This window comes from Mchenga conophoros, linkage group LG18 (genome assembly GCF_057382185.1).
Source record: "Mchenga conophoros isolate Kocher_MC1m ecotype Shallow Benthic linkage group LG18, M_conophoros_male_GT1.1, whole genome shotgun sequence".
Taxonomy (NCBI): domain Eukaryota; kingdom Metazoa; phylum Chordata; class Actinopteri; order Cichliformes; family Cichlidae; genus Mchenga; species Mchenga conophoros.
The window spans coordinates 25,071,535-25,082,011 of record NC_140543.1 but is presented as its reverse complement, the minus strand read 5'-3'; the positions used below and the strand labels follow the sequence as shown (position 1 = coordinate 25,082,011).

The following is a 10,477-nucleotide window of genomic DNA, read 5'->3' as shown; positions in this document are numbered from 1 at the left end:
ATTAAATCGTTCTCGTCCGTGTGCTTGGAGCGTCACGTGATTTCTGCTGCTGTACCGCGAGATTTCGTTGACGTCACTTTTAGCGCGGAGTTTGTTGTTGGCGGAGACGCTTCAATCCGAAAGTCTGTACAAAGTTCTTCAGCCACCGCCAGAGCGGAATATAAACCTATAATTGATGCTTTACCGGTAGAGATGTTGGTCGGGGCTGTATGGTGACTTTATGAGGCGTTAATTTGAGACACTTTTGGACTTTACAACCAACTGAAGCGGTAAGTTTCTTTGTGTTTTTGCTCTAGCAGCTGCAGTTAGCGAGCTAACTAGTGCTAGTGGTATCTAGGAAGTCGGACCGCGCTCTTCAAAAAACTATAACTGCAGACGTTTACAGTAACGAGGACTTGTACAGCTACAGAATATTTTAAATAAAGTGTTTACCAAACTTAAATCACGAGTGTTTGCTCCATCTGTAAGTGTCTCTAACGATGTTCCTGTTTTCTGGTTTTCAGATGGAGTTTTCTCCTGCCTGCGTTGAGCCCAGCACAGACGGATGCCTTATGAAAGCTGACAGAGGTCAAAAGAAACGGAAAATCTCCCGTGAGTTGGACAACTGTGATATGACAGAAATATTTCAGTAGAAATGCATCCTTATATTGGAACATTATTATAGCTGATATACAATTAAAATCTGTGTGCTCAGCTATAGTTTGTCACTGTAGCTTAGGGTTTGCACACAGTATTAATAACCTCACTCTGGGCAGAATTCATTTTTAAGACAATCATATCATATTTTTTATATTTATTTTGCTTTCTTTATTCTTTTTAAACTTACTTTAAGATTGTAGGATTTTTTTTAAATAATACCATAAGTGCATCTACTAGAAGGCTGAGGGGTAGCAGTGTGGCCGCCAGTATTTTTCTTTAACTCCAAATTGTGTCACAGTTACTGATCTCCGTCTGCATTTAACACATTCACTCAGTGAAGCAGTGGGCGCCCGGGGAGCAGCGTAGGGACGGTATCTTGCTCAGGGGTACCTCAGGGTAGCCGTTCAGTGGATTTGAACCCTCGACCTTCCGATCATGGGGCCTCTACCTACTGAGCTATCCCTGCCCTCAATGCGAACGCCCAACGCAGCGCTCAAACCCACCACCCTGAGATTAAGCCAGGCTTATACAGCTGTATCGATACTCTATCTCTCTCCCTTCCCGTTCCTATTACTTTCTATGTGTTAACCATATACACCACACTAGTAATGGTGTTCTGACAGTTGATTTTTTTTGTCTTGTTTGTTTCCAGCGGACGTGGAGATGGACATTGAGTTTCTTTACAAAGCTGTTCCTCAGCTAGCCAAAGTTTTCCGCATTATAGACAAAATTGGAGCAGGTACGTAGTCAGTTTTGGAGTTTTTATACAGCTGGGAGAAGGATTGTTAGCCGTTCACTAACCTCATAAGGAGAAGTGCTGATGACATTTGTGCGTCTTCATTAGGTACGTTCAGCTCAGTATACTTGGGTGAGACGCAGATGCGAGATGGGAGAAGAGAGATGTTTGCACTGAAGCATCTCATCCCAACAAGCCATCCCACACGGATTGCTGCTGAGCTTCAGTGTCTCACTGTTGCAGGGTGAGACCAATGAAGTAACTTAGAATTTTATTGACATTACACTGATGTTTTTTCTATCAACATCTATTTATTTATTTAGTTTGTGTTACTGTAACACTATACACTGTCACTAATCCTTCTTAAAGACCTGGACCTGGTTAAATTATAGAGTTCCTTTGAGTTGCACTTTCATATTTGGCATTTCTTACATGCCTAATGCATTGAGTTGCTGATATGATATTGGCTGATTAGATATTTTCAATAAAGAGCAGAGTAAGTAGGTGTGCCTAATAAAGTGGCTGGTGAGTGTATGTTTTTATTCTTTGACAGATAATGCGGGGATTCAATTTGATTATTATTTAATTTTCCTATAATTCCATGTGGAATTGGTAGCACACCTCCAAATTAAGTCTGTGAAGGTTCTCAGTCCAAATTAACCTCCACACTAACTTTTCTTTTAGTATTACCGGTACTGTGTTTGTGAAAGAGCCGAGTATCCCAAAAATGTAAAATCAGAAAAGACCAAATTTTATTTGATTTCTTGCTTTTAAGTTTATTTTTATGCTGTGGTAAATCGATGTGTGGGTTTCTCATTTGTGACATCTTATGATTCAGTTTAACCTACGCAGTTTGGTACACTGCTGGCTGGGGTTGACAAGACGTGCAGCATAAAACACACCAATTTATAAATGAGTGTGCATTTGTGGTTGAGTGCTTCTGTAATGATTCTTGGAAGTGAACGTCCGAGATTGACATTTCTTGCAGACATAACACATTATAATGAAATGACGCCTGTCTTCTGAGCTGTGCCCTTAATCCACTTTGCAGAGGCAGAGAGAATGTGATGGGAGTGACATACTGCTTCAGGAAGGAGGACCATGTGGTGATTGTAATGCCCTACATGGAGCATCAAGCCATTGTGGTAGGTACTTTGTCGTATGTTACTGCAGTGACATGCAGTGTTTATACTGAAGTGATTTATTTATTTTTAATGGACACAATCTGAGCTTCTAAATCAGTCTCTTCTCCTGATTATGTTGACGTTGCTTAAAAATGTCTTTTAAAACTTCTGATTGAAACTAAACATATTCACCAGGACATCATTGGGTCGCTAACTTTTGAAGAGGTCCGCCTGTACATCTACCACCTGTTAAAGGCTCTGAAACACATCCACCAGTTTGGCATAATTCATCGAGACATCAAACCAAACAATTTCCTCTACAACAGAAAGAGCAAAATGTAAGTAGCTGCAGAACATTTGTAATGTTTTATCTGTTGTCAATTCTTTTTTTTTTTTTTTTTGAAAATATTTTTATTGAAAAAAGAAAACAGTACTTGCAGTTACCGAAATACAATCAACCTTTCTTAATTTTCCTAAGTAAATTAACATATATATATATATATGAAAAAAAAACACAACGCCCCCCCCCCCCCCCCCCCAGTCCCACACAGATCAACACAACCATCAAACATATTAGAGGAATATAACAGTAACAAAAGTAGATTTAAACAGGCAATACCTCTAGACTAGCAAAATAAGAGATAAAGGGTTGCCACTTGTGAAAAAATTTGGCTGTGCAACCTCTCAACGTATATTTAATTTTTTCAAGTTTTAAAAAAAACGGGAAATAGTAGGATACTTAGCAGACTTCCAATGCAACAATATTAGACGTCTCGCTAATAGGGATGTGAAGGCTATAATATCCCTTTGTGTGGAATCAAGTGTAAGTGAGCGAGCAGGAATCCCAAACACAGCAATCAGAGGACAAGGATGAAGAGTTACCCCAAGAACAGTTGACATAATAGCAAAATACCTTTTCCAGAAACCTTGTAGCTCAGGGCACAGAAAAAACATGTGGCTAAGGTGACAAGGAGAACCATGGCATTTATCACATTTATTTTCCACTTCTGGATACAATTCAGAAAGTCTAGACTTAGAGAAATGCACCCTGTGTATGACCTTAAATTGAATAAGTCCAAGACGAGCACAGGAGGTGGAAGATCGTATCCTCGTTATAGCCCGTTCCCAAGACTCCTCATGTATTCGAAATCCCAGTTCTTCTTCCCATGTACGCTTAAGCTTAACATTAGAGTGGTTACTAAAAGACAGAATAGCATCATAGAGTTTCGAAATGGTTCCTCTGTGATGAGGAACAAATGATAACGTAGTTTCCCACTGCTGTTCTGGAGGTAAAGAGGGGAAATTTGGGAAACACTTGGCAACAAAATTTCGAATTTGAAAATGGCGAAACAAATGGGTAACAGGGAGATTGTAACGAGAAGACAAGTTGGGAAAACTATCGAAAACACCATCCACATATAAATGTTTGAACTGTTTTATACCCTTGTCACACCACACTGAAAATGTCGAGTCCAAAAGTGAAGGGGGAAACAAATGGTTTTCGCTTAGAGGACCCGAGGAAGACGGCATTACAAAATTAAAGTGACGTCTAAACTGAAACCAGATTTTGAGTGTGTTAAGAACCACCTGATTATCAGTGTACAGAGAGGGTCTCACGGGTAAAGAGGAATAGAGCAAAGCCGGTAAAGAAGAGCCCTTACATGATGATAGCTCCAATTTACACCACGAGGAACCAGAAGATTTTAGCCAGTAGCAAAGTTTATGGATGTGAGCGGCCCAGTAATAGACTAAAAAATTAGGTAATGCAAGTCCTCCACTAAATCTGCATCGCTGCAGCAAAGTTTTAGAGACCCTAGGTGGCTTCCCTCCCCAAATGAAAGAACCAATAATCTTGTCCAGTGAAACAAAAAAATGTTTCGGCAAAAATAAGGGAATTGACTGAAATAAAAATAAAAATTTTGGTAAGATGTTCATTTTAACAACGTTAATCTTACCGATTAAAGAAAGGGGGAGATTACCCCATCTTTGAATATCAGATGTGACCCTAGATATAAGAGGAGACAAATTTGCTGATTTAAGGCCAGCTAGAGAGCGAGTCACGTTAATCCCTAAGTACTTAAACCCAGACGGACTGAGACGAAAGGGTAGATCGGACTGTTGAAGTTGACGTGCTGCCGTATTAACAGGAAAACACTCACTTTTCCCCAAATTCAATTTATAACCTGAAAACGAACTGAAGTTCTCCAGAATACTTAAAACAGCAGGGATGGAGCATGCGGGGTCAGTCATATATAATAACAAGTCATCCGCATACAATGATACTTTATGTGTAATTCCATTACGGATGATTCCCCTGAATACAGAAGAAGATCGCAATGTAATAGACAGAGGCTCGATGGCAATGGCAAAGAGTAAGGGAGACAAAGGGCAACCATGACGACAACCACGACCCAGCGCAAAATAATCAGAGTAAACATCATTAGTATGAACACTGGCTTTAGGGGACGAATAAAGAAGCCGAATCCAGGAAATAAATTTATCACCAAAACCAAATTTCTCTAAAACTGCAAACAAGTACTCCCACTCCACCCTATCGAAAGCCTTTTCAGCATCTAAAGAAATCACAAGTTCAGGAAGTTCAGATAGACGCTTTGAGTAAATAACATTAAAGAGTGTACGGGTATTAAAAAACAATTGCCGTCCCTTTATAAATCTGTTGTCAATTCTAATGCTAATATTCTGATGTAGTGCTCATGATCTGATGCTATGTGTTGTCTATATTGATACAGTGCTGGAGCATCACTCAGCTATAAGATTAGAATGTATGTTAAAAAGTAAATTACACTAATAAATTCCACATACACTTTATTACATTTTGGCTTTTGTGGTTTGTTTTTTTGTGTAACTGTATGCACAGGTACGCACTGGTGGATTTCGGCCTGGCACAGGGTACAGCTGACACCCAGATTGAGCTATTGAAGGTGGTGAGAAAGAGACCATCACAGAAAGGTGGAGGGTCCACAGGGAAACAAGTGGCTGCACAGCGGAGCAAAGCACCACCTAAACTCTCTTCAAAAACCACAACAGTCTCCACCTCTCTTCCACTGCCTGCACGGCAGCAAATACACCCAACAAATTCCTCCGCATCTTCCTCCTCCACCACAGCTTCTTCAACCTCTCGAAAAGCACTGATTAAAAAAGCACATTCTGCTACCACCACTGTGACCACCTCTCGCACAAAGCACACAAAGGTGTCTGCACTTATTTTATTTACCATCATTTTTATCTTCATTAGGTGTTTCTGTCCAGTGATAAAATTTACTCTAATTACACTTCACTGTGTTGCACAAGACTGAAGTATGGTTATGGTTGGATGTTTATAACATCATTGTTTATGTTTTGCTTATGTCATCGTCCATGTTGGTTTTCTTTAGGATTTGATAGAGCTACGCAAAGCACCACGGACTGTGTTTGGAGAGAGGGACCTGAACAGCTGCACACCAGCTCTCTCCAACACCAAACACGCTGCCATTAGGACAGAGGTAAGCAATGGGGGGAAACTACAGTACTGTGCAAAAGTCTTGAGCTGCTGCTCATATCTTTAGATTTTCTTGCAAGAAAAGTTTTTCTTTGAACATTGGCCGGACCCAAGCATTTTAAGAGGAACATTTTTTTGTTTGTTAATCCACTCAACACTGACCTTTGATCCAAGCATAGAAAAGGGACTAAACTAAAGGGATGAGCCAGTGTTTTGTCTACACATAAAAGACAATTTAGCCAAGAAAAACATTTAAATTGTAGCCTGTTACAAAAATAAATTGTTTTACTATGAAGTGATGGAAGAAAACAATAACGACAATAGCGCATTATGAGAGACATAAATGGTATATTTGCACCACCAGGGTGATTCCGAAAGAGCTATTGGCTGAAAGCTTTCCGTAGCTCAGCATGGTGTGCATCACCAAAAAACATATTCAGCTCATCTACAGTTATGCAGTTCACACTGAACATGACACAGCCATCCTAATCCTAAACCTTGCTATTTTTCCTCCCTGTACTGCAACTAATTACCTTTAAAATATTAACACTGAAAGCTTTTTGTAGTCTTTGCGCTGCATATGTCGCTGACCTCCAGACTTTCATTCCCTCCCACTCCCTGTGGCTCATCAACAGATTTACTGTCATTAGCTTTCATCAGCATGGACAAGATGGGTTTTTAGAGGCTTCTCTTATGCTGTGACGAAGCTCTGCAACTCTTGTCTCTCAGGTTCACATGTAGGACTGCTTAACAGAAATAAAATTACTTTTTTATATAAGCTTATTCAGTTTGATAGCATTAGGTGCTATCAAACCCCATACTGAGCTACACTGTGTTCCCTGCTGCAACTTTTCCTGCTGGGTCTTATTATATATTATTAAGTGATATAAGGTGACCTTGAGTGTTTTGGAGGTGACATTAAAAATTGAATCATCATTACTCTTTAGCTGGTAAAACCAAGTAAAACAGAGGACGCAACCAGCCGTAAGTACTCTTCAGCCACCCTGCCTGTCAGGACCCAGAGCAGCAGTCAGAGACCCGTACAGCGAGGTCTAACCTGTAACTGCTACTTCACTGATCGGGTCTGCAACGTCTGCTTGTCCAGGTAACTAACAAAACATCCTCCTGCACCTCCTGTTTACCTTGCACATGTTTTGGGCATTATTCTAGACAGTGAAACATTTATATGATTTCTTTCATTTATATGAAATATGATTTAATGGTGCTTGTGTCAGCTGTACAAGAACAAAAATTATTTATTATTAAAACTAAATTCTCGTTCCAATCCACTTCCACTAAACGAAGAATTGTTAGTTTCTGTTTTGTGTCACTTCTAATACCTCATTCCTGTCCTTGTTTGTGACTGCAGAAAGTCGCAGGTGGCGCCCCGGGCAGGAACTCCAGGGTTTAGAGCACCAGAAGTCCTCACAAAGTGTCCCAACCAAGGCACGGGTGGGTGTCTCAAGTCATTATTTATAATACATGTTTAAAAGCAAAGAAAATAAATATATGTATCTACCACACTGCTGCTTTAGCCCATCTGCTTTGATGTGGTTTGTTGAACGTGATTTAAGGTGCTGCATGCTCAGAGATGCTCTCTAGTATTAAAAAAACAAAATCTGTTTTCTCATGCTTGGTAACATTTCCTGTCATATGAGCCAGGCAGGTTTTCCAAAAATTGCCTAAAAATAGCAAATTTGGGATGTTCTCTTTTTTATTCTTACTAATCTGCACTCTTGCACCCTCCCCTGTCCTGTCACCCTGCACTGCAGCCATAGACGTGTGGTCAGCTGGTGTGATCCTGCTCTCACTGCTCAGTGGCCGTTACCCGTTCTTTAAGGCCACCGATGACATGATTGCGCTCGTTCAGATCATGACCCTACGAGGCTCCAGAGAGACCATCAAGGCTGCCAAGTCGTTCGGTGCGTATAAATGTCTTCTTTTGGGTCTTCTGCAGAACGCAGATCCTCACTGCACCTGCAAGACTGCAGTGATTAATCCTGCAGGCAGTTCATCACCAATAGAGTCACTATAATTCTGCAGTGGAACAATATTCTGCAGCACAGTTTTCAGAGTTAATGCACTGCATAAATATAAATATGAAAAAAAAGTATAGTGAACTGAAAATGGTGCAGAACAACACATGAAACTTTTTGTGTTGTTTTAAATTTGATGCCAGCTCCATGTTTCTGCAAAGGTCTTGTAGCAAACTCTGTAACCTGATCAGACCAGGGGGTGCAGTGAAATGCTTTCCTTCTCTCACGTGATTTAGGATTTAAGAATTCATGGCTTCCTTTGTTGTATTTTTGATTTCATGATGCTCCAAATGCATTCAGGGGGTGACAGCTCTGGCCTGCATACATCTTAGTTTAACATCTGGAGCCGTGCTGCTGAAATGAATCCTAAAAGAGGTTCAGCAGGACCTTCCCTGAAAAAGACGTATGCAGATGTTCCAAAACATTTCAGAGATGTTCTGGATAATCTCCATACCGCAGAAAGACTGAGAATCTAGGATGACCTTTTTAGCTCGACTATTTTTAAAAATATATTTCACACAGTATAGAATTATTGTTTTTATTAGGTCCTGAGATGGGAAGAAAAAGATTCACAAATCACTGTGTTCCGTTTTCATTTACATTTTAGTGTCACATTTTCAGAAACAGGGTTGTAAAAAACCTCTGTACAGAGTGATCTTATTTTTATGGGCTTGAATCTGATTCAGGTAAAGCGGTGGTGTGCAGTCGGGAGCTCCCTCGACAGGACCTCAGGACCCTGTGTGAGACACTCAGAGGATTGAGGCCATCGCCAGATAACAAAGTCACACCACTTCCTGAGGCTACGGCAGATTCCACTGACACTCATCATCACAAGATCCAAGATGATACGCCCACACACCGTCCCACTGAAAGAACACTCAAACCACACAAAAAGGAAGCAGATGAAACTCCTGCAGAACTCTTGTGTAGTCACACGAACAAGCACAAATATTCAGGTGGTAATGACACCGCAACTCGCCTTCCAAAACAGGAAAAGATGGGAGAGGAGGAGGATGAGCGTGGCTGGGACAGAGTTCCTGATGAGGCTTACGACCTGCTGGATAAGCTGCTGGATCTGAACCCTTCCACCAGGATCACAGCTGCTCAGGCTCTTCAACACCCGCTGTTCAAAGACCTGTGAGACTGTGCTGTGAGAGCACCAGGAACCAGTAAAACTATGATGTCCTAGGCTGTGGTTCAGGTGCAGAAAAGGCACGTCAGCATGAGAGAGAACGTTCACTCCTTGTAAGGTGCTGCAGTTTTCCCCCCTTCGGCTTCGTGGTTGACACGGTGCACCTCAAAGTAAAGATTTCTTATATTCACAGCAGCTATGATGTAGTCTAAAGAACTGTGAAGAAGGGCATTTTAAAATGGTGGAAACATTGCAGATATTGCTATAACTCTTGACCTTTTAAAGAGGGAATAATCCATATTTTGTTTACAGTTATCACTGCCATAAAGGCTTTTAATTTGAAGGTGCATATCTGTATCCTGTGAATGTGTGAAATTCTGCTTCATTAGTGTGTGCATGTCTGAGTTTGGTTTATTTATGGAAAACACTGAAGTGTCAGTTTTTCCCAGTTCAGGTTAATAATAAAGGCAAAAACAAAATGACGTCTCTCATTCAGGTTACATGGTTATATTCATTTAGAAGGAATTTATTTTCCACTTTTTGTTACCTGGACCCAAGAAAACAGTTCAGCATTTATTTATTTTTTGTAGTAACCTGGGGTAAAAATATGGGTTGTAGTGAAATAACTTGCTTATGAATTGCTAATATCACCAAATTTTGCAAAGTTTTTTAAAAATGGTTGAATGAATGAAAGGAAGTATTTTCTCAAGATTGGACTATTGCTGCTCTCTTCTCTGGCATTAATGAAAAGTTGCTCTCTCTCTTGTCAAAACACGCCTGTGGCCTCGATGTACGTAGCAGAACCTCTGACCCCACGTGTGCCTGCTCACAGCCTCGGGTTGGACCCTTCAGGCTGTGCTAAAGGCAAGAATTTAAATCTGTAGGTGATTTTGCTTTTTCAGGCCCCCTCACATCTGGAATGACCTACCTGAGAAGATCGAGCACACAGAGCCAGACTTCCTTTGAATCACTGCTTAAATCTAAATTCTATAGACTTAATTTTAAACAATTCTGTTACATGGGATACATTTTATTACTTTAAGTGTGTTTACCCTTTTGCACTTTGTAAACTTATGTATCGTTTTGTGAGCTACTTTTCTGAGTCTTTTTTTGTTTTTACCTTTATAACCTATAGCATCTCTTTGTGCTAGAGTGTTCTGGGCAACACAGGCTGCATGAACTTGAGATATTTTTGTGACGGCAGGAGAAACTGAAGCTTCCAAAGGTTACAAATTATTTTTACCAAACCACAACTTTTTTACACTTTCACCAAAAATGAAAACACTTGATTTAACCTGCAAGTACAAAAGT

General features: G+C 40.4%; 1 protein-coding gene across 2 annotated transcripts; it reads left to right on the top strand.

Moving 5' to 3' along the window:
• The first annotated feature begins 67 nt into the window (after window positions 1-67).
• Window positions 68-10,473, top strand: cdc7 (cell division cycle 7 homolog (S. cerevisiae)). 2 transcript variants are annotated; one of them, XM_085253479.1, is made up of 12 exons: window positions 68-269; window positions 504-591; window positions 1,292-1,378; window positions 1,484-1,619; window positions 2,427-2,520; window positions 2,695-2,837; window positions 5,378-5,441; window positions 5,895-6,002; window positions 6,946-7,103; window positions 7,368-7,450; window positions 7,771-7,920; window positions 8,721-10,473. In XM_085253479.1, exons 2-12 carry the CDS (start codon window positions 504-506, stop codon window positions 9,173-9,175), a joined length of 1,566 nt encoding a protein of 521 aa, XP_085109605.1. In that variant the 5' UTR covers window positions 68-269; the 3' UTR covers window positions 9,176-10,473. The 2 variants fall into 2 exon arrangements, with proteins under 2 accessions (XP_085109605.1, XP_085109604.1); XM_085253478.1 differs by having other exon boundaries at window positions 5,378-5,711.
• The last annotated feature ends 4 nt before the right edge of the window (window positions 10,474-10,477 follow it).